Below are 26100 nucleotides of genomic sequence, written 5' to 3' on the forward strand. Positions count from 1 at the left end.
TATCCTTAATATTCTAGCATCGACATTTAAGTATTTAAAAATCTGTTGAAGTTCATAATTCAAAACAAAAAACCTGCTATTTGAAACCAGAAAGCAAAAAGTTGGCTGAATAATTCTCATCAAAACAAATATTTTTGATACAGCTTCTATTGATTTTCTAAATAGAACAAACAGGTGAACAGAAAAGATAACTGTCTTTCTCTGAGGCTGAAGGAAACCAAGCTTCAGTCGCCAATAAATAGAACTGTAGATGACATGAAATTTGGAACTGTAGTCACAAAATTAAGTATGTATACTCAAATGTGCTTCACCACTTCTGAATTCATCCAGTGATAAAATGTGCATCCCGCAGAGTACATTGGATCACTTAATAATAAAGAAATCAGTTGTGAAGACTTGAACAGTACTGAGGAGCCGGTGTGAGGCCAGTGTCCTTGGTACCCTACACCCTCCCAGCCCACACATTTAGCTCCTGGGACATCTCCAGAGGGCCTTGGCAGCATGCAAGGCGGCACGCCAAGAGCTGGGACCTTGCAACCCAGCCTCACAGTGTCATGCGGGACTTCTCCTCCAGGCACCTACGTGGCCTGAATCTGAAGTGTGAATCCACCCAAGTGTGTGATACGGGACTGTACTATCTAGTGCGTAATGCTGTGTCTCAGTCCTGCGTCCTCTTCAACAATTTGACTCAAAGAAGAACCATTGTGTAGACCACCATTTATACTTAAAAGTGATATGTAGTGTCAGGAAGAACACCCTCTTCTCCATATAGGTAGGAAAGATTGCTGCCTGCTGTGCTCAGCAACGCTACAGACACCCCAGCAGCCAGTGCCAAGCAAAAGTAAAAGCAGTTTTAACAAGGCAAAACATAGTAAATTCCACATGGGAAGGCAGGTATTCCTGCCATAAACCTGCCTTTCTGGAGTTCCTGGCATCTCATTATTAACCTAAAGAAGGAAAAAGAAAAGGGATGGAAAAAGTGGAGGTAGATATCCAGAAAACCTGTCCCTGACGACACCTCTATGGGGGAACAGTATGTGAAAATCTACAAGCACGTGGGTCTCGTGCGAGCCATGAATAGCATACTGGCACAGTGGGGACTTCTGCTAGCCAGGTTTGTATGGCCAGACCAATCAGCATCAGCAGAAGGTCCTTCTTCTCTCCAGAGACCGTCACTGAAACCATCACAAGAAACATCGTATGGAAACTGCCACTTTCTTGCAGGGGTTGCTTCTCCTTCGGTCTCTGTGACATGCTTCCATGACACCAGCCGGCCCCTAACACAGAAGCTCATAAAGAGCAGTGAGCAGCTACCACACAGCAAAGAGCTACCTAAGTTGTGGGAGAAAACACAGAAGAGTAATGACAGGTAGGAGCACTTCATATAGCACCATGTAGCAGGCTCTGAATTCTCGAGAAAAGCAGACGCTGTGATCCAGTCAATTATTCGGCTCGCAGGAAAGGCCTAACTGAGCCTGCCTTGGCTTGTATGATGGTTGCCATTCTGGAAGATGATCTGCACTTGAAGGTTTCCCACAGGCACATCACCACAGTGGAATATTGCTATTAAGACTACTTTTGTAAAACTAGCAACCATGAGACTCAATGGTGCAACAAGGGGGTACAACTGATGCTCAGTACGTCAAAAAAATACACTCCCCTTAAATATACTTTCCTTTAAGTGTGGCACAAACTGTGACTGAAATACTTACCTAATATTAATTCACATAGCTGAATGGTCCACTAAAAAATAAGTCATATCAATGCGAGGATCTGGCATTGGAAGCCTTTTGAAAGGCACAGAATAGATAAGGCACAACTCTCAAACCACAGACTTGGAGTGCTAACAGCGTCTATTCAAAACCTCATTAAAGATAACTAATTACGTAAGATAAATCTTTTATGAGGTGTCCCAAATTGCTATGGAGGGCTCTTATTACACTGCTTGCATAAAGAGTGGAGAATATGTAAGGCTTTCCCTTCCTGAAATTATGCAATGCAACAAAAAGCAAATCTAAACTTCAAGGCATAATGTATGTACAGACCAGGCATAATAAAAGACTATTGCGGTTACTGAAGCAGGTATTTTGCATGCTGCCATAGTAACAGAATATTAGATAAAGATCAAGTAAGGCCTGATTTATGACCATGCAAGTCTTCATTTTTACTTCAAGCTGCATAATTTTTTATCATAACCAACAGCTGGAAAAGATTGTACTTGGTTTAGTGAAAACAAAAAATGTGATAACATGGTGAAATACACATGTAAAAGATGTATCTATGAATGGTACGAAGAGAATGACTAATACAGCGTTTTTGTTCCAGTTATAAGAAGAAACTTAGTGAATGTTCCCTCCATTTGAATAAGTGGCATCCCCATTTTCTACTCAATCAGTTTTAGAAAAAAATGCTTGGAATGGATTTTATTTTTTAAATAAATTATAAGTAATCATCTGTAATGATTTAGGGGATTAATGAAACCCTCATACACACAGGAACATGGAAATTAATTTGCATGAAAGCTGCAGTATTGTTTCAGGTTTATAATTTTTTGCATGAAATAGTGTGTATGTGTTACATAAAATTAGTATAAACTGCTATAAATTTTTTTTAAGCAGAGCAGAACATTTCAAACTACTACTTGTTTTTCTTTCAAATAAACTCTGAAGAAGAAAGGATAGCACTGATTAAAATAATAAAAGGAGTCACCTTTATAAGGATGAGAGGGCAGCAGGAGAGAAACCATTTTTTCACATTGTATTCGTTTCTGATTTCCCCACAAAAAGTGTGATGACTCAGTTCCCAGAGCTGCCCTGTAATAATGGGGATATGTGGGGAAGGAGCATAAGCAAACTAGACAGCTGAGTGACAGGAGCAGGGTGCTGTCTCCTTCTCTAGCTACATGAAGCAACATATTTCACATAAGTTGTCCATCTGGCTTTCTCCTTGCCCACTACAGAAGAACGCCTCTAGTAAAGGATGAAATAAACTGCAAGATGAAGAAGGACTTTTGATTTTTCTTTAAAGTTTACACATCCTCATTACATCCCGAAGGCACTCTGAACTAAATAACTCTTAAACATTTGAGTAATACTGAATGATACAGTTCAATAAATTGGCCTTTGTATTCAAAAAATAAGTACAGTCTGCAGTTAAGTTCAAGGAAAATCGAAATTAAAATGGATCTACTTGAAACAGTAATGACTGAAAAATTGCCATTAAATATTAAGAACATACGTGGTAAATAAATATGAAAAATACACAGGAAAAAGGAAAATAAGATCAAAGTTTACACAGAACTACAAGTTTGCTGAGACTTTTTCGAGGTTGAATATTGAACCTTTTCTCAAGATTTGACCAACATAGTCCATTCATTGAGCTGATTCATGGCATTTACATCATTTTATGCTTTCATTACTGGCTTCGGCAAGCTTGACTGACAGAAATGCAACAATTCTTGTTACAGCAAATATTTACAAACACTGTAACAAACCAGCACATCCCAGCCACTGAATCTGACTTTGACATTTCCTTCTTAATGTTACTATCAGAGGGAATTTTTCTTCTACAGTCTCTGCTATATAGATAATACTTAAAAGTACAGATAATTTTCTGTCCTGTAAAAACATGCATACACTCTGTTAGAATTAGGAATTCAGCAAGAACAGTGTAATGGGATCTATATTTAGATTGGAAAAAAAAAAGAACTTCATTTTTTTATAGTTTTGCACTTCTCAAAGGTTGGAAGCTTCCTTTTTTCATTGATCTATCATTCAAGGTAAAGTATTAGTTCCAATTCCTATTCATCAAGGAAATAAAATCATTCCTTAATGTTACATTATAGTGTACCATGAAATCCATCTTATGCATACTGATTCATTCAATTAACTATTTTTGTCTTATGACTCATTTTGCTCATATGACAACCATAATAGCAATATTTGAGCTTTTAAAATTTATATTCAAACTGAATTGTTTTATCCAAGGAAAGATCACTTAAAATTAAATGAAAACTACTAGTTTTTTTTCCAAGAGCAGAAGAATATAAAAAAATAGAGAAAAAATGCTTCGATAATCAGTAGGCAAATAAAAAACTTATCTAGATTTTATTTCTGAAAATCTCTTAATGGCAGAAAGAATTCTGTTTGGATTAAGTTTGTAAATATCCAACAGCTATCAAAAACTAAGTGGACAAAATGGAGAAACCGCAAATTTTGAAAATGTTTTTCCAGTTTAAGTCAGATCACAACCCCATTTTCAAAGCTTCCCTGTAGCTTAAATAAGCTAAAAATACTGGTTTGAAAATATTAACCAAAGTAATTTCTGAGATGAAATATTATTTTCAGTAACCCCAAAAAGCTGATGAAAAATGGCATTTATAAGCCAAGAGATGCTCATGTTGTCAATCGCAGCTGAATGAATCATTTCTAGGAAATCAAGGACAGACAGTCTCCCTTCCAACCTCACAGCTTTGTAATAAAAAATCTGAGAATCTTAAGAATTCCCAGGCTTTCCAGATGTATAAATGGAATGTTCTGTATTTTGGTTTGTGCCTACTGCCTGTTCTCTTTTGCTGAACATCACTGAGGAAGAGTCTGGCTCCATCTTCTTCAGTCTGCTCCATCTGGCATTTATACATATTGCTAAGATCTCCCTGAGCCTTCTCCAGGAATAACAGTCCAAGTTCCACAGCAACTCTTCATATGACAGATGCTCCACTACCTTAATCATCATCATGGCCCTTCACTTCAGTCTCTCCAGTATGACCATATCTATGCTGTACAGGGGAGCCCAGAACTGGACCCAACACTCCAAATGTGACCTCCCCAGTGCTGAGCATCTCCCTCAACCTACTGGCAATGTTTTGCCTACCATAGCCCAGTTCTCAATCCATCTCACTGTCCACCATTCCATTCTGTACTTCATCAGTTTGTTGAGGAGAATGTCATGGGAGATAGTGTCAAAAGCCTTGCTGAAGTCAAGGCAAACCATATCCACTGCTCTCCCCTCATCCACCAAGCCAGCCATTTCACTGAAGATGGTTATCAGGTTGGCCAGACACAATTTCCCCTTTGTAAATTCATGCCGCCTACTCCAAGCCACCTTCTTGTCTTTAATATGTTTGGAAATCCTAAGCCTGAAAGCTAGAGGAGTGTGGAACCTTTAAGAATCCTATTCAAAACAAGATTTTCAAAAATTCCAGGCCTCCAGCCATGGAGATGAGAGCTCATTCCCTGTCAAAACCAGAACTTTCAAGGCTTCCCAGCCCTATCTCCTCCATACATGCCTGAAAAATCCAGTCAGGTGGTTCTTGCAGTGCATTTAATATGCAATATTTGCCCACTGTAAGAACCAGGAACTTCAAACTTGCTGCGCTCCTGGAGATCTAAAGAAGCAGCATACAGAATGCCACAGTGATATCTGAGTTCTGTTCAAGCTTTCTAGCTTGTCTGTGGCGACAGACCTGATCTCTGCACAGCCTAATGTACCCAAACCAGAAGCTAAACCAATACTGGATACTGCAACAACACATCAGCCACCAAAGTGAACAACCAGTCAGTCACTCACCATGCCCTAACAGGACATGGGGTTTGCTCTGTTTTTCTTAAATAAGAACCACACTGTTTTCTCTGGAAAGACATTTTTAATCTAAAGGGAAGTCCCTTTCTCTTCATCAGTTTCTGGGCTTTTATCTCTCAGTTCTCAGTGCCTATCAGTTTACCATAACTATCAGTGTGCTCATAATATAGTACTTAAGAATTCTTCCTTTGTACATTTTTTTTTAGAATGAGTCAATCTAGATAAAGAGTAAATCTAGGTTTTATGTTAAACTGCTGCAAAAACACTGTTCCCAGTACAGAAGAAGGTTAAAAATCAGTCTAATATAGTATTTATAAATTAACAGAATACCTCAATATCATATAATTGCTGTATCAATTTAGGTAAAAAAGTTTATGTTTGTAAAAGAGTAAAGAGCTCTAAAGAGTTAATATTTAATTTTCAGTCTCCTACTTAGATTAGAAAGATGGAACACATTCAGAATTGAGCTGGAAATGAAAGAAAAAAATTGTTTATTCCTTATAAAGCCATTCAAAATTAATCTCTGTTTGACTCTGTAATATACACAGCTTTTTATAAGGTTCTCTATTCTAAGAGAAGTAAATAAAGGTAAATAATGCATAATTTAAGTATTTCAGTGAACAAGCTAAAACAACTTACCTAAGCACATTTTATTCTTCATAAAACTTTTCTTAAAGACATTTAAAACTACAGCACACAAGATTCTTAATCAGACTCAGGAATATGCAAAGTGACAGCCACAAGGACAAACACATACCCTTAATAATCGATTCGGCTGCATACAGATCCCGCTTGTAGGTCACCTAAAGGACAAACAAGCCTCATTAGATTTAACACAGCAGGAGGGAATGTAAAACCAATAAAACAATGCCCTGAAGGCAATTCTTTACATTTGAAATACCATAAACAAATGACATTGTCAATTTCTTAATTCTGGTAAAATATCCCTGGCAAGTCATGAGAACAGAAGTTGCAGAAATTACTGGGGACTCAAGAGAAACCTTTCTTTAAATACTTAGATCTGCTTAGAACTCATTTGAAATCTAAAACTATTTTTAACCCCTTGAACAATCATTAAAACATGATATTGCATCTATTTTCACATATCCATTTTCATGATTCCTTAAAAAACTGTATTTCTACTCTATAATTTTATTGTGAAATAGATTGATTTTTATAGGACTTGTGATCATAAAACTGACAGCCAGGGAGAAGCCTCATTATTTCTTTTGCTAATATAGGTGTAATTTTGCAGTAGTGCAAGTCTATTACTGTTAATGAGAGTTTAATCCATCAGTAGGAGTCAGTGAGACTATAGTAGGCTTTCTATGAGATTTCGGAGAATTAAACACCATCAAGATCTTCTTGAAGACATTAATCAGATCAAGTTAGATTAATCAGATCAAGTTAGATGGACAATAAGATGCTGAATATTTACCTGGTACTTGCAAAAAACACCTTTCATATCTGCCTTTGTAGCCTCATGGCAGTTGACAAACACAGTATTAGGCTTTGTAAATAAAATAACAGAAAACTAAAGACAGCAGCTACCCAAGATACTAAAAGTCTTTGCTAGCAATGTCTTTGCAATGACATGCAGTGACATGAACTGATACAAGAATAACTCCTAAATACTTGTTGTTTTTACTGTAACTTCCTTTTATGTTAAATAAAATAATACTGGCTTTTCTGCATTTGTTTCTCTAGAGCCTGAATAACCTTTTTCTTTATTTTTGAAATGCACTGAATAGGATTCCAAAAGCTTTAGTGCTGCAAAGTAAATCTTACAGTAGAACCATACCATTGTAGGTATCAGCATTTTAGTCTCCAAGTAACCAATTATTTGATTTTAACATAAGGATTCTTGTAAACACTTTCCTTTCCATCTCATAAACTAAGCTGTGTATTGTAGCCAGAAACAGATGAATGATATTACCTTTCTCATTACTCATAATTTCTCCAAGGAATTACATTATTTTAAAATTCAAAAATAACTTGCTTCCCCACAGCTCATCCTGCAGGAGAAGCAACCAGAGAATGAACTTAGTCTGAGAAATCGTAGGTATCTGAGTTTACATACTGTTGGGAAGAATCAATGCCTTGAATTGTGGAGTGAGCAATTTTGTTGTGAGGTTTCTTTGTAATTACCTGTTTCTAGAGGGCTTTTATACTGAACTTTCACTAAACCTGTAACAGATTATCATCTAAAAGCCTTTCCAGAAACAAGACTACCTAAGCTCTGTCAAAAGTGGTCTCACATACAGAATCACAGTTGAACACAGAATCACACAGGTGATACTCTAAGGTTCACAATATCTCTGAGGTGCAAAACTATTTTTAAACAGTCTGTTTTTAAAAAATAAGTTACTTTATAAAGTAGGCCCGGTCTTCAAGAAAACAGCACAGAAAAATAAAACATTAAGAATGGAGCTTTAAAATTACTTCTGAAATTCTGAGCCAGACAACAGCAAGCAATTCTTTGGGTGGTGAGGATTTTTTGCAGTATCAGCATTAAGTCTTTAAATGCACACCAATCTTTTTAAAATGTTCTTACAATGCAGTTTTCACTTGCATTATACACATGTGTATATATTACACTCCAACAATTATATTGTTACACTATTTTATGCTTTATTTAAGAGGCTATTGCCCCAGGACATTTAATGTCATTTTGTTTAAAAGGCATCAAGCACAGACCAACTGAAAAAGTGGTGTTGATAGTGTCATTCTGTTTCCTTTCTTGCAATCCTGATCCTAAATAGCTTATAAATAGTTATATTAAAAGTACATTTATAATAGAACTTATACATATTTATAACACTAAAGTAATTTGAATATTCCTGTCTGGTTATTGTCACTACAAAGAATGATTTTAATTTTGTAATTTGTTACCAGAAAGTAAACAAGCTCTCTCTTGCTTTAGTTCCAATGGTAAGTGACTTTGAAATGTTACTTTTTCTAATGCACTCTAACTAGACAGTGCTTAGGTAGGATAATTAAGAGTTAATTCAATAAAACAATATACATGCACACACAAGTAACCTTTTTGCACAGCTTTGAGTCATTTATTGTTACAGAGCTTATGCACCTAATATATAAACCAAATTCTTACAAATATCAGATCTGCTCTTTAAAGGTTCGGGTCCATATAGGATAAAAGTGGTTTGTAATACTTGGACTTCAGAAACTGTTCCCCACCTGTTAATTGGCTGCAGTTTTTCTGTTCCACACCCTCTGAAACCTCAGCTGAACAACGATTATTTATTTCAGTTCTCATTTATCTGCATGGAATATCTTTTTGCATCTTGTTGCAAAACAAACAAACAAAGAAACAACAAACTGAGGCCATTGGGAGCACTTCAGTTCTTGGCATATGAAATCTAATTTATCTCAGCACTGAAAAGCCTTACACAAAAACAAACAACCCCCCTCACATATTAGAAATTACATTATGACAGCTAAGGAAAGACAATTCTGCTTCTGAAAGGTAATTAGTAACAAACAGAAATAGGTCCTAACCATTTTGTAGGCAAGTACCACAAGAAAACTGGCAGACTTCTGCACTTCATCAAACTGCACAGACTGAGCACAAATGTTCTTTAATGTTACTGCTCCAAGTCACCCGCCAAACAGCCCGGTACGGTGTGACCAACACCACGGTGCTATCCAGGCAGGACAGAGCCAGCTTCCTCTGTAGTCTCTAATCTGAGTATTTGCTGCAGAAACGATTTACTGTTTTACAGACCTCATCATTTTTATGCCTTTGACTTTGAACGTCTTCATAAGCCACAGAAGACACCAATGACTTTCAGCTATAAAATAAGACAGGGAATACGATGTGGAAGTGATAGGTACTTTAATGATATGGCACCAGCAACTTTGTGTATACTATATATGGCATATTCACTGCTCTGCACCGCCTGCAGCACAGTATGCACTATAAATGGGTGCTGTTGCTATTGTCATGTGTTACGCAATATTGTCAACACTGAGACTCTGTGGTGGGTTGACCTTGGCTCTGTCTCTCCCCTCCTCAGCTGGACAGAGGAGAGAAAATGTAATGAAAGGCTTGTGGGTCGAGGTGAGGCCAGGGAGATCACTCACCAATTACTGTCACAGGCAAAACAAACTCAACTTGGGGAACTTAGTTTAATTTATTGCCAATCAAAATCAGAGTAGGGTAATGAGAAATAAAACCAAATCTTAAAACATCTTCCCTCCACCCCTCCCCTTCCCTTCTTCCTGGGCCCAACTTCATTCCCAATTTCTCTACCTCCTTCCCTCCAGTGCAGTGGGACAGGGAATGGAGCTTGCGGTCAGTTCATCCCATGTTGTCTCTGCTGCTCCTTCCTCCTCAGGGCAGGACTCCTCACACTCTTCCTCTGCTCCTGCGTGGGGTCCCTCCCACAACGTTTCTCCACAAACTTCTCCAGCGTGGGTCCCTCCCATGTGGTGCAGCCCTTCGGGAGCAGACTGTGCTTCAGTGTGCGTCCCCCACGGGCTCACAGGTCCTGCCAGCAAACCTGCTCCAGCGCGGGCTCCTCTCTCCATGGGGCCACAGGTGCTGCCAGGAGCCTGCTCCAGCGTGGGCTGCCCGTGGGGTCACAGCCTGCATTGGGCATCCACCTGCTCCAGCGTGGGGTCCTCCCCGGGCTGCAGGTGGATCTCTGCTCCACCACGGACCTCCATGGCTGCAGGGGACAGCTCAGCTGGCCTCACCATGGTCTGCACCACGGGCTGCAGGGGAATCTCCGCTCCCGTGCCTGGAGCACCTCCTGTTCTCCTTCTTCACTGATCTTGGTGTCTGCAGAGCTGTTTCTCTCACATATTCCCACTCCTCTCTTGTGGCTGCAGTTGTGTAGTTTTTTTCTCCTTCTTAACTCTGAAATCTCCATTCTTGGGGATATTGAAAATTCAACTGGCCAAGGCCCTGCACAGCCTAATCCAACTAACCTGGCCCCACTTTCAGCAAGGGTGTTGGACCAGATGACATGTAGATATTTCCTTCAGACTTAATTATTCCATCATTCTAGGTCAATAGACTACATTTCATCTGCTGGGCATCAGTAGTATCTACAGATAGTAAAGAACTAAATAAACATTATAAAGAAGTAAATGAACCTTATGAGTATATTTTGTCACCCTTCATGTAAGTACCATGCTTTGCAATAAGAACAATGAAATCATCCAAGAAGTGATGTAATGCAAGTCTGCATGACATAATCTGTCCCATAGACGACTGAATAGGAAAACAGACAGTATAGTGTCTCAGAAAGACTATGTCCCCGGAAAGGTATTGAAAGAATTTGCTATATGCAACCAACGCATAAGTAAATTCTGCTGCTAAATTGCACAGGAAATTTGCACTGCAGATTCAGGAAATTACCTTTCTGCATAAGATTTACTGTCGTATTATTAGAAATTATGTCCTGTTGGAGGAAATTTACTGTCAAAGACAGATGGAGAGATTTGAGCTGCTCCCAGGTCCTTCCATGTGGAAATGAATAAAATAAAAAAAAAAGGAAACACTTAAAAATTGCATGACACAACAGCTACTGAGAAAGAACGATGTCCCACTATCCTAAACAATGAAATGGGATGCTTTTAAGTAGCAAGACGTATCCTTTGGCACCTGTATACACACCTGCTTTGTCAGTCATCAGGAACCTGCAGACAAAGTGAATGATGTTTAAAAAATTTAAGAGACTGTTTGAAGGGGTCTTAAATGCTACAGTGTTACTAAATGGAATGAACTGCTCCAAAAATCAAACTATTGTTAGCCAAGTATTTGGCATCAAACGGATGTCCTCATAGCAAAAGCAGAGGAACATACACAAAAGATATAGGAATGGCAGGAGAAAGCTCATCTTATAAAAGAATGTTCTTAGTTTTAGAGATTATGGATTTACAGTTGTACAGATTCTCAAGTTATTCAAGTACCTAGTTGGTTTTCCTACCTTCAGATAAACACTGACTTAATTGATAATCTCAGGTAACATCTGCCCAAGTCTGCCTGCAACAATGAGCTCTAAAAAACCTCATGATAATCCAAAACAATTCTGAAATTTGGAAGAGAAAAGCCTAAATATTACAATTGAAAATATATCTGAGTTTTTTATGGCAATACATGAATTTTAATAATTTTATAAGATATATTAAAATATATATTATTATTGTCTTTACCTTCCAGAGGTCAGCTGTTCCTTCAACAAGTTTGGCATTTGTTTTACAGTATTTCAGAGCCAGATGCAAACATTCAGTTCCATAATCCAGGTCATAGTCTGTACACTGTAGAAATTAAAAAAGAATAAATATTCTTAATTAGTCTTAAAGAAATCATACTTCTAAGCAATAATGGATTTTCTTTCATTTATTAAAACTTACATCTCAAAAGTCCTTTCCAGAATAATACATGCTGTATTAGGTAGGCGGGTTCAGGAGGGATCAGAAGTAAAATCCTTTCAAGAAGCTTATGCCAAATTCTAGCTATCCAGCAAAGTGTTACAGAAGTAAATAAACACTTTACAACCACAAATTAAGTCAATGTAGTGCTGCAATATCTTGCTACACCTTTATGTTGTTAACTCAATCAATGTATTTTGTTGAGGCCTCTCCAAAAGAAATCATCAACCTTCTAATGACAAAGTTGATAAATTGTAGAAGCATGACTCTTCAAATGCCTTGTCTTTTTGTTTTTGCAGTGTCAAAAAAAGGATGATGGTAACAAAATCTCTGGTTTCCATGCATGTTTCTTTCTGTATTTTTCTCCAGTTATCTGCACACAAAATAGCAAAGTTTAACACTGCTCCATGAGCCTTCCAGATAAAAAAAAAAATAAATAAAATCAACAAAAACCCTAAAAAGTTTGTCTGCTTTTTAGTCATCTAGAAGAGGCATTCTTCTCTCAGCAGCCCAAGCAGTTAGGCTTCCTACAGTTAGTGATTATAAGAATCCTGTTAATGGAAAACTGAGTATGGAGCAGAATCTCTCGAGTCACAACAGAGATAGCTACAAAAGCAGAAACTGGGAGCTTATCAGACAGGACTACCTCAAGATGAATTGGCCCGATTAAGATAAAAAAATTCTAGTCTATTTTCATATTGCTAAATTACCAGTCCACCCTGAAACATGAATTACATCTAACAAAGAAGGATAATTTCAGATAGAGTCTTTCATAAAAACGGATGTATTTGATTAGACCACAGGCTGGCTAGCTCCAAAATCAGTCGCTAGGAGAGACTGACAGTGGATAGTCAAGGATAAGTAAATAAGAGCAAGGCAATCACATTGTCATCCTTTCCCAGAATACACCCTTGGCCTCACATAAAGCTATTATCCTGGCTTAGGAAACCCCTAACTTAAAAAGTCCCTGAGGGACACATTGAACCAGAAGCAACTGCCTTAACCGTCCTCAGTGAATTACAGGAGCCCTGAATTCCCCCAATTACTGTTTGAATAGCAGTATTTTTGTTAGCACTGGCACCAGGAAGCATCTGATTCATCACTCTTTTCATCACATGCTCTGTCGTTCTGACAGAAAAGGAATGCAAAACCACCTTTTCAGCTCTTCGAAACACTCCACCACATCTAATGTCTTTCCATGGGTAAAGAGATCAACATCTACTCAGTCATTTCACGTATGGAGGGTACTTCAAAACTTTGATCAACCCTTTTGCCCTCCTTTACATTTATTTATACTTACCTACCAATTTTATCATAACATCCTTCTACAAACCTTCTTAGTTAGCCCTTATCTCTATCACCCAGGAAAAATGGGTATCTCCACCTCCTGTTTCAAATTATTTATGAACAAAATGAACTGCACAGGGCCAAGCACAGATCTTCACAAAACTCCACTGGTAATTTACTGCTCTAAAAACTGGACATGTACTTTACCTTGTTATGTTCTAACAAGTAATCTCTCTGGTGAGCCCTTGTTCTTATCCCAAATGTGCTCAGCTCTCTTAAAGAGCCTTTGGTACAAGCTTCAGTGAAACATCGTATTAGGCAAGTAGGCTGTTATCAGCTTCAGTAACCTCACACATGATGCTGGTTAACTCCTCAAAGAACAACAATTAGCTCTGCAATGCATAAGCTTTCCTCTAAAAAGCTGAAATAACCCTTCCACTCTGACAAATTTAACCATGTGTCTACAAATTCGTGTTTTGAATAAAATGTGACAGGTCAGGTACTGTGCTCAGTAATTCAGAGTCTCCTCCAGGATACAAGAATTCAAAATTGTCAAGAATGCAAAAGTCTAAGTGGGTTAAAGAAGATCCAAATGAGAGTGCTACAATACAACTTGTCTTTTTTTTTAAAAATTTCCTTAAGAAGTTTAATTAAAAAGATGAAGAAAAATTTTAGATTCTAATCTTGTTTTATAATGCATCAGTGAAATTCAAGGAATTCATCAGCATTATACATCTGAATGTATTACTAATACACACAGATGTCTTAGAAAAATCATAATTATCACTTTTATATTATTTAAATCAGTAATTTTTGTGATTTCAGTTTGTCATAACTGCAATCAAACATAAGATCCTTTTACACAGTCCACTTAAAAAGAAAAGTAATTTAGGTGTTATACCTATCGACCGAAGCTTTGAAGCACTTTGAGTAACAAAATAAAACAGACACAAGAAGACAGAGTAACTTAAAAAGAAAAACTTATTTCGAAATACTAAACAAAATAGGGTTTTCAAAAAGACACTTTGGAATATTTTAAAATTAAGTAGAAAATATTTCTATTCTTTGTTTTGTTCTAAAGGAAAATTTTCTGGTAGAACATAAACTATTTTCTACTAATATAATATATGGGTAATGAATGATACCAGGACAAGACTAAGCAATTCCAACTTTTTAGCAAGGTATTAATTACAGATAATTAGTAGGGAGTGGAGAAGTTCCATAAATGGGCTAAAGCATCTTGAGGGTACTGCTGGCTTCAAGGGATGAAATATGACACAAAGCAAAGTAATAATTAAAAACATATTTCACTAACACTTGTACATCATGACATTTACCACTCTAATTACATGTAATTGTTTAAACCTAAACATATTGTCACAGTGTACTCTTCTGCAAGTCTGATACACTGATGTCAGAGGAGAACAATGAAATGGAATTATCAGCTCAAGACCAGCTGTTTTCTATATTATCCATATGCTGAACAGCTCCACAAGTGAAATTTTAAATTCATATTTAAGGTGAAGAATTTGAAAGCTTCTGTATTGCACTAAGAAATTCAGATAACAAACTAAGCATTATCAGGGAGTGCTTATAATAAAAAGTTGTAGAATACCTGTGAGGAAAATTCTTGCTGATCCAGGCATGGAAACAAGCTCATCCTAAGTCTTCCATATGTATTTCATTGTACAACCAGAGCCCCTTTACATTACAGCAATCTGTTTAAAACTCTTACTATTTCTAAAGTCTCTTCTTGACTGAAAGGCTTTTTAACATAAAATTTGACAGGGTACAGTTAACTGAACTTGACATGCACGCACAGCTTTGTGGGACAATAGACATAGTTTAAGTTTTAGACCACAGATTGGAAATGGTGGAAACAGCTGGAAATATTGGCTCAAAACATCCACAAAAGACAGAAAACAGATTAGTTTAGCTCTTTAAATGACACAGAAGGAAATACGTTATTTAAAAATGCTTTTGAACTGTCGAATATTCAAAGGCATTCTAACAGGTAGTTTTGGGGACTGACTTTTTTGTGGGTGTTTTTTGTTTTCCAAGAGTGGATGTTTGAATAACGTGCTATGAGTAAAGTGAGATACATATTTTAGCATTACACCAATTCTTCTTTCCCTGCTCCCCAGATTAGTTTGAAAATATTTTGATAAATAATATTACTTCCTAAAAAGCAAGCTACTCTGTTGTTGCTTAGCTGTACATGTGGAACAAGGGGTTAGAGAAAAGCGCAGCTATGCAGCCTGGATCTCCCTGGTACTTACTAGAAGTCCATAAGCTGACTTGTTTCCAATATAATACTTTGAACAAGTAAAATGCTAAAGCAGCAGTATTTAACATTAACAACTGCTTTTACTGTTAACATGCACTATTTTACTGTATCTTTATACTGATAAAAGATTTTGAATGGACATATGGGAACTAATAATCATACAACAGAACACAGATGCAAGAAAAATTTTCATGACGGCATTATCATTTGCTTATTTTTTCATAATTCCTTAGTTATAAAACAAGAAAAGAAAAATCAATATCTCCACATTGAGGCTGACAATTACTGTTCACTGTACGTATCTTGCTGCTGGGCAGGAGGAGTCTCATGGGGAAGAACGCGGAGCACAAACATACAGTGACACAACATGAACTTTGCTTTCCCTCTCACTGTTTAAAGTCATAGCTACCAGCCAAGGTTGGGGATAATTCTACTCTTTTTCTTTTTTCTTTAAATTCAAATTTGCTCAACAAACACACTGCCGCAATACGTAAAAGCAGAATCTTGGTGGGATTCAGAAATGCCTATGAATGCAGAGAACAAATACCTATATCAGACAAAGTTTGGACTTCTGAGCACAAATTAAACAAAATCATTGTGTTAGGTCTAGGAATAAAAATTTAATGTGGATATTTCTGTCGATTTTCGATAGGTTCCTTCAACTTTCTTACAAGCAACAAATCACACATGAATCTGTGACCAAAAGATAGGACCTAGAACTAAAGAGCTAGATCGAGAAACTCTTGTTTTCAGTGCACCATTCTATCAAAACTGCTAAGAAAAAATGACATTTACCTTTATTTAGAGTCATCAGGGAATCTTTACAACAAAACCAATGCAATAAGGTAACTAGACAGTTAGAAAATATATCCTTTTTATTGACTGTCATTTTCTATCTCTGACCTCAAAAGGAAGCAGAAGCTTAAGTATAATCACAAGACTAGATCCTAGCACAAGGCTGTGACAGCCCCAGCCGCCTCAAGTGGGACTCTGTATAAAAGAAACAGAAAAATCAAATTTTAAAATTCTTTTGAGAAAGCATAAGAGCTATCTTTTCTGTTCTTAAATTCATGCCTTAAGATACTTGCAGATATCCTACAGGATTATTATGATAGTGTTTGTGTCATTAAAGCCTACTCTTTAAGTCAGTATTTTTCTGGCTCTGCTTGTGTATGTGCAAAAGGTGAGGTCCGAACAAACCAGTCATCCTGTGAAAGAAGTACATGAGCTCAACATTACACCAAAATCATAAAAACACCATTATCACTTTGAAAAACCCTAGTTCTGTTTGAAAATTAGATGGAGAGCCCTATCACCTACATACCCAGAGAACGAGGTCTGTGATGTTCTAAACAAATCATGATTGACCTGTAGAGAGAGTGGGAAAAGTGCAGCTTTGCTATTAAGGAGGAAAAGGGTCCTTTTCTTTGCATTTTGATACACTAAGCTGTCAGTAGCTAAGAGATGAAAAGCTGTAGCATTACTACCTCATATTTTTCTCAGCTCTCTCAGAACAAGCAGCAGATGACAATTTAGATGGGTGGTCTCCCATCGGCTGGATACCATGATTCTCTCTCAGTATTCAGCATTTTTTGAGTCTGTGCCAAACGGGTGATTCTTGTGGATACACTACAGTTATCAGGGTACATCCAGTAACACTTTAAACAATACTTGCATAATTCAGTCTAACTTCCAAGTTGAATAATCTCAGTATGTCTCCGTAACACAGACCCTCCGAACTGTATCTGAAGACAAAATGCCTTTTCACTGCTACAGAGACGCCAGATTTCACCCGGGGTGTGGCAGCTTTGCACCACTGCACCCAACAGTTCCAAGAGCTAATATGTGAATTCGCGAAGTGCTTTGAGATCCTACAGGATGAGGAGCACCATAAAATGGAAGTAATTATCCCATTAGCAAAAAAAACTTTTTTCTTTTTTTTTCTTATGCAAGGCATTAGAATTTCTCCAAACATTCTTGTGGCAGAAAGATTAATTAGGGCAAGGTGGGGATTCATACAATATCCTGGCTCTACCATTGCGCCAAGGAACTAATCAAGTACAGAGCTATCTAAGCTAGCATCATTTTCTCAACAGACCACCAATCTAGCTTCAAGTTTTGAATAAATGAAAGCATTACGGACAAAATTCATTTAGTATATTTCTCCTGAAAAGAATTTTGTAGAAGTGGGTAGGTTTTAAGGATGGGGCGGTGGGGGAGGTGGGGGGAATTCCTCTAAATCTCAGGACAAAGCTGCTAGGGTAAAAAGATGCCAGACAAAGTAACTGTAAAATCTCTTTGGGAAACACGTCAGAACTACAACTTGAAGAGTGTACAAATTAGGATATCCATTTAGGTGAGGCTGACGACCCTGTATTTAAACAACAGCCTGTGTGCATCAGCCTGAAAATGAATAGAGAAAGGCAAATCCAAATCCTCTGTAAAACTGCATTATTAAAAAATTAGCTCCATTACAATTTTGCATCAAAACAAAAAAAACACCAATTTTCAGCAGGAATGAAATGGAATAGAACTCAGGTTCTCCTGAAGTTTCAAATAAATAATTTTTTAAATGGGATTAAAGCCAGAGATAAAATCCAAGCCAAAATGCACCACAACAATGAAAGAGTGCTGCTAATAAAGTAAAAACTTCTCATGTAAGGAGAAATGAGATACTTAGTTTTCTTTCAACATTTGGGAGCTACACAGATCTCCTTGTCAAACAATCAGATCTAAAATTCTAATGACCCATGGACAAATCAGGAGAAAGACTTCCTTTATTAGTTTTTTTAAGATGCTTAGATTGCACATTGAAAAACTCACAGATATTTCCCATCATGATACTATTATCCAGCTAATTAAAATCTATATTATTATACCATCAAAGGAACTGGAGTAGAAATTTAAACAAACTGAAATAATCCATGCTACTTTATTATTCAGCTAAGTAAGTTGACTTCGACCAACCAAGTAGGTAGTTCCACTAAAACTGTAACTATCTATTGCATTTCATAGCCAGATGGAAGTGTGCTGCCTTTGGGACTCCATACAAAGGAAAGCATCGGCTTCTAGTACTGACTTCATACAAATCATACAAGCAGCAGATAACTATTATTTTAGCTAACTCTTGCCTAATTCCTGAATCACTTCTTGATTCAGTATTTCAGAACACAGTTGATGAGAAGGAAGAAAGCCTATAGACACAAACTGGAATGCATAATTAGGAAAAACACAACAATGTTGTTACATGGCACATATTTAGGAGACGTGAATGTGTAACTACAAAATACAAAAGCAAAGTGGGTGAACAAAGCTGGGGATGGTGGAGAAGGAAGTGGATCTCCATACAAAGACAGAGCATATAGAAATCACAAAACACATTTGAAGAAGAATGAGGTAAACTGATCATCCTTACAAGCTAATACACTTAATAAAATATGTCTGATGCTTTTTTAAAAAGATGAAGGCCAAGAAACAACCCATTACAGCTTACGATAAAATCTACATATCTTACCTACTGTTAGCCATATGTTAAAAACAATGGTGATCTTTTTTTTCAGTGTTTTACACTACAAAACCAAACAGCTCTGACCTATATCACTAATTCATGATTGAATACATTAGGCAATTTTTTTTTCCCCAAGTGAATGTTTACATATTACGCTGTTCCGTCTTGCCACAACTTAGATGCCTTGGCATACACAGAGTTTCATATTTGGTGAATGTTAAAAAAAAAAAAAAGTTGAAGTGCCCTGAAGATTCAGATATCTTTAGTCTTAGGAGGGAGATGAGCAGTGTTTTTTTCTCAGGATCCCAGCATTAGACTTAAATGCCCAAATTCTGCCTCACATGTTGACGCTTCAGTCCTTTTTCTGAGTCTGACCCTTGCCCTGAAAGTTGCCAAGGTTTTAGTCAACAATTTGTCCACTACTGTTCATTTAATCATCTGTTGCCTCTGGCAATGTTAATTTGACAGACATTGATTTCTTTAACAAAGAATGAACCCACAGGAAAATCTCCAAATCAGTCTAGACAGGAATTGCTTGACCTGTGCCAAAATATTACTAAACTGCTACAGCTGACTCCACTTCCCCACTACAGAGGATACTGAAATGCTTCACGCGTGTTTGAAGAAGAATCCCAGTAATGTTGTGCCCTTTCAAAAAGCACTTAGAAGTTCACAAAATCCACATGGAATACAGTCCCTATTATTTACATACAGAAAAGACAATACTTTGAGCAAATATTTCTACAATGGGCCTAACAAAAGCCAACTTCCTTTCTTACTCTGGCAAAATCTGCCTTGAACATTCTCAGGCCTTTGTTAGACGAGAACAATTTTGGGATTTCCTTTTCTTCTACTGAGGACCAGGTTGGACAGTTTGCAGAATATCCCTTCTCCCCATCTCAACCCCATCTGGTGACATCTTGTAATGATTTTTTGGGGAGTGGAAGAACATCTGCCTCCCAGAATTTAGCATCAAAGTATTTGCATGATTCTCCCTGACACACTATTATTTCGTATCTTGTCATTACTATGCTTATATATAGCAGCTCTCCTATGCAGGCAGATGCTGTAACCTCTTATAAGTAAATGTGATTGCTTATTATCCAAAAACTGGGTAATGTTGGCTATGAACAGATGTACAAATTCAGTGTAGTCCCAAAAAGTGCTAATGTCTACATAGTTTCTACACAGATTAGAATCCCTAAAGTCAATCTGTTCCGAGTGGATATCTGAAAGGAGGTTATAGACGTGCATCAGAGAAACATCTCTAAACATCTTGAAGCTCATCCTCCTCCAATGAATATTCCTGCTTCCTGTTCCTATTATTTTTTTTATTTCAGCTTCATTGTTCTGATTAGCTAAATATAAACTTCCGTAATCTACAAAAGGTCTACTATCAACAGATGTTTAAACTACCTGTGCAATACAAACACCCCCAAAATATGGTGCAGCTTTTGTGGTAATTTTTTCCAGGTACAGAAGATCTTGAGACTACATGTAAAACAATATATAAAAGATTATCAGAAAAAAAATTGTGTATCAAAGTTATTTTTAAAAATTAAGATTGTTATAAACCTGTCACTCTATCTTCAAATAGTGATCAGTTTGCCGTGCCATCAACATGTCAAGGATTCCTGCAGAATGGCCTTCTAATATGTCCCACCCTTTCTTCCGTGTTGTGTAGCTTGACTTCACCAGACTTGTCATATTGGTAAGCAATTCTATTTGATCCCCAGCATTCATGCTGACAATTCTCTAACCATCATATCACAGAATCATAAAATCATTTAGGTTGGAAAAGACCGTTAAGATCATCGAGTCCAACCATTAACCTAGCACTGCCAAGTCTACCACTAAACCATGCCTCTAGGCAGCCCACCTACATGTCTTTTAAACACCTCCAGGGATGGTGACTCCATCACTTCACTGGGCAGCCTGTTCCAATGCCTGACAACTCTTTCTGTGAAGAATTTTTTCTTAATATCCAATCTAAACCTCCTCTAGTGCAACTTGAGGCCATTTCCTCTCAACTTGCTACTTGGGAGAAGAGACCAACATCCTCCATGCTACGACCTCCTTTCAGGTAGTTGTAGACAGCAATCAGGTCTCCCCTCAGCCTCCTTTTCTCCAGGCTGAACAGCCCCAACTCCCTGAACCGCTCCTCATCAGACTTGTGCTCCAGACCCCTCACCAGTTTCCTTGCCCTTCTCTGAACTCTCTCCAGCACCTCAATGTCTTTCTTGCAGTGAGGGGCCCAAAACTGAACACAGGATGCAAGGTGGGGCCTCATTAGCATCGAGTGCAGGTGGACGGTCACTTCTCCAGTCCTACTGGCCACACTATTTCTGATACAAGCCAGGATGCTGTATCTTGGCCACCTGGGCACACTGCTGATTCATATTCAGCTGCCTGTTGACCAACACCCCCGGGTACTTTTCTGCTGGGAAACTTTCCAGCCACTCTTCCCCAAGCCTGTAGCACTGCATGGGGTTGTTGTGACCTGAATGCAGGACCTGGCACTTGGCCTTGTTGAATCTCACAATCAGCCTTGGCCCATTGATCCAGCTGGTCCAGATCCCTCTGTAGAGCCTTTCTACCCCCAGCAGATCAACACTCCCACCCAACTTGGTGTTGTCTGCAAACTTACTGAGAGTGCACTCGACCCCCTCATCCAGATTGTTGATAAAGAGATTAAATTCTTCCCTAAGCTTTTTGTTTACACCTCTGACATAGAAGTTAGTCAGGATCTTCTACGTACCACTCCTCTTCTGTTTCCATTTTCAGTTGTTTCTCTGCCAGATCAAGAAAGGCAGAGCTTTTTAATTGTTCTTGCTACCTTCCTTACTTTGGCAGATACATTGCAAATACAGAATGCTTTGTTAAGTTTGGGTATTTCAGCCCTTGTATATTGTGGCTGTGTCACTTTGTACACTAATGTGACATGACACAACAAGATGCTTTGTGTTGAATACAAAAGATCTCTGAGATCTCTGTGCATTTCACGGCATGTCAGAAACAGGTATTACAGAAATCAGTCTTGGCCTACTCTGATTAAAGGAAAAAGGCAGTCTACCTGGCTTCCTGATACTCTGACTCCTCAAAAGACACTGCTCCAGGGGAACACTTCACTTCTAGTAAGTGAAGTCTTCCCCCCACCCTCTTCTTCCCAGGCTTACAGGATCATACTTTGCATTTGCTTCTTTTTAATTTAAAAAGCTGAATAGAAACTCGAAACCACCTTAAGCAAAAATGAACAAGTCTGGTCTAAGGAATTTATCCTTTATTTGCTATCTTTGGAAAGGGTGGATTTTCAATTAACGCTTAAACTTTTCTGATTTCCCTTAGGGCTGATAAGAATCAAAGAGAAACATGAATTTCCAAAGATCAGGAATTTAATTCTTATTAACTTAAAAAAACAGGAAAAAAAAACCAAAACACAAAAACAAACAAACAACAACAAAAACTGGCTGGTTTTGTCCAAAGTAGGTTAGAATTGAAGTAAATCATGGATTCTGCAATTTTACACCTCTTCCATGGGTTTTACTAGTTACTAGATATTTGCATTTTTTTATTTTAAAAATATTTACTGAAGGTTAGTGGTGTGGTCCATTACCTTGTGCAGGAAACAAGAACTCTCAAATTAGAACATATCAGAACTAGGAGCACTGATACAACATTATGCTTTTCCCTTAACACACTTACACGGCCTTTTACCAAACATTCCAAGGAAACTCCTGGCTAAAGTCAAGTCTCCTGCCTGCGAGTTACTATACACATTATAAATAGAATTCTTTCTCCCGTTGTGGTTGTTTCCACCTGTCACTTGTCTACCTTGTGTCAAGCATGCATCATACAAATAACAGCTATAACTTTTATAAATTTATAACTTCTTGTCCTTGGCTACCTTACAACAGCAGAGCAGAAAGATGAAATAATTTCCCCATAAGAATCAAGAAATATGGAATTGTGAGAGGAGGACTGTTCCAAAGAACCAAAGATTTCAAGTTAATACATCTTGCAAAAGGAGAAGTGACTAGTGGTAACAATGAATCCTTTTAAAAACAATATAATGCATACCTTCTCACAGAACTTAATTTTCTCACATAACACAAGCAAAAATTAGAAACACAATGGAAATTATTTCATAGCATACTTCAGAGATAATGGATGGAATACGTAAGCCCATTGCTGGGTAACTGACCATACAGACTCTAATTTGATGTCACTTCCAGACCACATTTTTTTCTTTTTTTTGACGAAGTAGTTGTAATAAGGAAACCCAAAGCCAGAAAAATCACATTAAACAAATAAAAGTAATGGATTTTAACCTCTGAAAAGTGCTATTAAAGCAGGCTTAAATATCAGATATGCAAATGATGAAGAATGTTTGTTTTAATGAGTTCTCAAAGTCATTACAAAGAAAATGGAGTGCATGCAATTTTTGAGCAACAAAATTTTAAAGGTTTCAACAGTACTACTTTAAAGCTGAGAAGTTAACAGTTATGATGTCAGAAATCTTGGCATCATCACAGTTAAATCAGAAAGCAACATGTATCTGAACAAAGAAGATCTGTTTGGAATATGTATGTTCTAGGCGACAGAGAAGAGGTAAGAGTGAAAACTAAATTGAGATCCAGCACACAAAAAGAGGTGCCTCACAATCAAATGCATGCAAACAACCTCGCTGAATGTCCTCAAAATCTGTGCTGGATTTTTGGCACCACACATAAAGGAAATTCACTGTAGCATACATAAATTTTAAGATGATATTGTAAACCAGTCTTTGGCATTTCTTATTTCTCCTTCAATTCATTTTATATACAAGGCATCTTTTTGTCCCCAAATCATTGCTATCATTTTTTTAATCAATCAAGAAATGGAAAAAGTTTTCTAAGGAAATGACTTCTAATTTGATAAAGATGATACAGGAGTATTTTTACATATTTTAATAGTGTAACTAGCTTATTCCTTCCTAGTTCTAAATATATTCAAAACAGCAATAAAAGGAGAAGGAGCGCTAGTCTGCTCTGCCCAGATTGGTACCAGACAAGAAGAGCAAAAAAGACTATAGATGGCAAACCTGTAAGGATCAAGGAACTGACCTTCAACTGAATGTTGCAACGTAGTGGTTAAGATACTCGGAGATCTTACATTTGTGAAAAAGAACACATCTGGAAGTAAACTCTCTAAATCTACCGATGATGCATTTAAATAGAGACAAAGTTTAAAAGTGGTATTCCACATTACCCACAATGTAACTGAAAGGCCTATGTTATTCGAAGCAATAATTCAAATGGACAGTTTCTTTCTAAGGAATGCATGTTTGACTGTTGTTTCTTTCCCCACACGGCTGTTGCATAAAGGTCACAACTGTGTAAAATACACAGGAATGGGATCGTGATCCCATGCTGAGTCAGCCAAAATGAATTCCATTCCCAGCTTTGTGAATGACTTGCAACATGAACAACAAAATTATGTTTTTAGTTTTTGTTCATCTGTACAATAATACCTACCTACTTTACCAGGTTGTTGTAGGAACTAGTGATGGGTATATTAATATTTAGGGAGCATCACAAGTTGCATCCATTCCTGCAAAAATCTGTCCTACAGTAGCTTGACTAAGTTTTTCAGGGCAACAATTATCTATCCTTTTTTTATTCATTTGTACACTTCCCAGAACAATAGGGTCTTAATCCTTGACTTGGACAGCTAGGCACCATTGAAACATAAATAATTAGCAAACAATATGAGTTGAGAGGTTTAGCGAAGTGTTATCCTTCGCAGAGCTCCAAGGCACAGAGCATTGAAATGACCAGAATTTAGCCAATGTACAGGGAACTGGGAACAAGGAACCGTAGCCTTGGTTGCCTGCTAACAACTTTGGTGGCTTGTTCTTGAAAGAGCAGTGACATAAAAAAAGTCGACTGATGGAATGCATATGTGAGAAGACAACACTATTCAGAGAAGCACAGGGACTGCAAATATAGTTGCCTTTTGAGCAAGGCATTTAGAGCAAAAGCTTTTTATGTATTTGCCAGCTCTACTGTATCTGCAAACTAACAGCAAACAGAGTAGGAAAAAATAGGGGTTTGTTTTGGGGTTTCTTTTTGAGAAAAAACATATAAACATGCAATTTGTCAAAAGAGACACACATCAGCAAGAAAGAAACAGCCGTATAATCAACAGTAGTTGTTGTCTCTTGAGACGTGTTCTACACACATATATATATGCTCCTTTTATCACAAGTATACCCACTACATTCAAGCAAGAGTTTCACTTAAAGCATCAACTGTCTGTTATCATACACACCAAGAACATCCCCCTGCTTCCCATCAGAAGTAAGAAGGTTGGAGCTAGTCCAATCTCTTGAGTAACTCTTCATCTTGGACAGCCCTCCATTTTCAGCATCTACAAATAGCTTCAACTAACAAGCATAAAGAGTACAACAAGGAATTTGTGCCAACATTTTTAAGTGAAACAATTACTGAACAATTAAGCAGCTGTTTCTTCTTCATTGCATGTCCACACGTTTGTTCTGTTGTTGGTGACTTCTAAGCTATGCACTCTCTGAAGGTGGATATCAGTAATTTGGGCTTGTTTAGAAATGAAAGACTGATGGGAAGCATGACTGTCAGCATTACTGGAGTGAAAAATAATTCCTTCCAAGTGACAAATGAAGAAATGCTCTACTTCCAGTCAGTCTAGAAGATACCTGGAGGACAGGCAATTTCCACAAGGTGATGAACGAAAAGGAAGTAGAATGCTGAGATGAAAGCCTGGAGTGTTTCCAGTAAACTGTGAATGCAGGCTGGGGCAAGAAAAAAGCAGCCTCCAAGAGGGATAAAGGCAAAAGAGTCATGGTTTAATACACTATCCACAATTTTTATTTTCTTAAACAAAGATGATGTTTAAGCAATATATTAGGGAAAAAATGGAGGATTACAAAAGATACTAATGAAGTATTATTTTTAGCCACTAATCAAAGTATGTACAGTACACATGCAACATGAAACAAATTATAAACTTATTTACCTAC

At 37.4% G+C, this 26100-nt stretch overlaps 1 protein-coding gene across 4 annotated transcripts in view; it reads right to left on the reverse strand.

Annotated features, from left to right (window-relative positions):
* Window positions 1–26100, reverse strand: part of CRPPA (CDP-L-ribitol pyrophosphorylase A) — a 123826-nt gene that overhangs the window by 72522 nt on the left and 25204 nt on the right. For all 4 annotated transcript variants that reach the window (XM_065628542.1, XM_065628541.1, XM_065628544.1 and 1 more), the window contains exons 4-5: window positions 11764–11868; window positions 6338–6383 (exon numbers count right to left, since the gene is read on the reverse strand). In XM_065628542.1, coding sequence (XP_065484614.1) covers window positions 6338–6383; window positions 11764–11868 — 151 coding nt within the window. The remainder of the gene's footprint in view (window positions 1–6337; window positions 6384–11763; window positions 11869–26100) is intronic.

The sequence above is a fragment of the Caloenas nicobarica genome, chromosome 2, assembly GCF_036013445.1.
Source record: "Caloenas nicobarica isolate bCalNic1 chromosome 2, bCalNic1.hap1, whole genome shotgun sequence".
NCBI classification, from domain to species: Eukaryota; Metazoa; Chordata; class Aves; order Columbiformes; family Columbidae; genus Caloenas; species Caloenas nicobarica.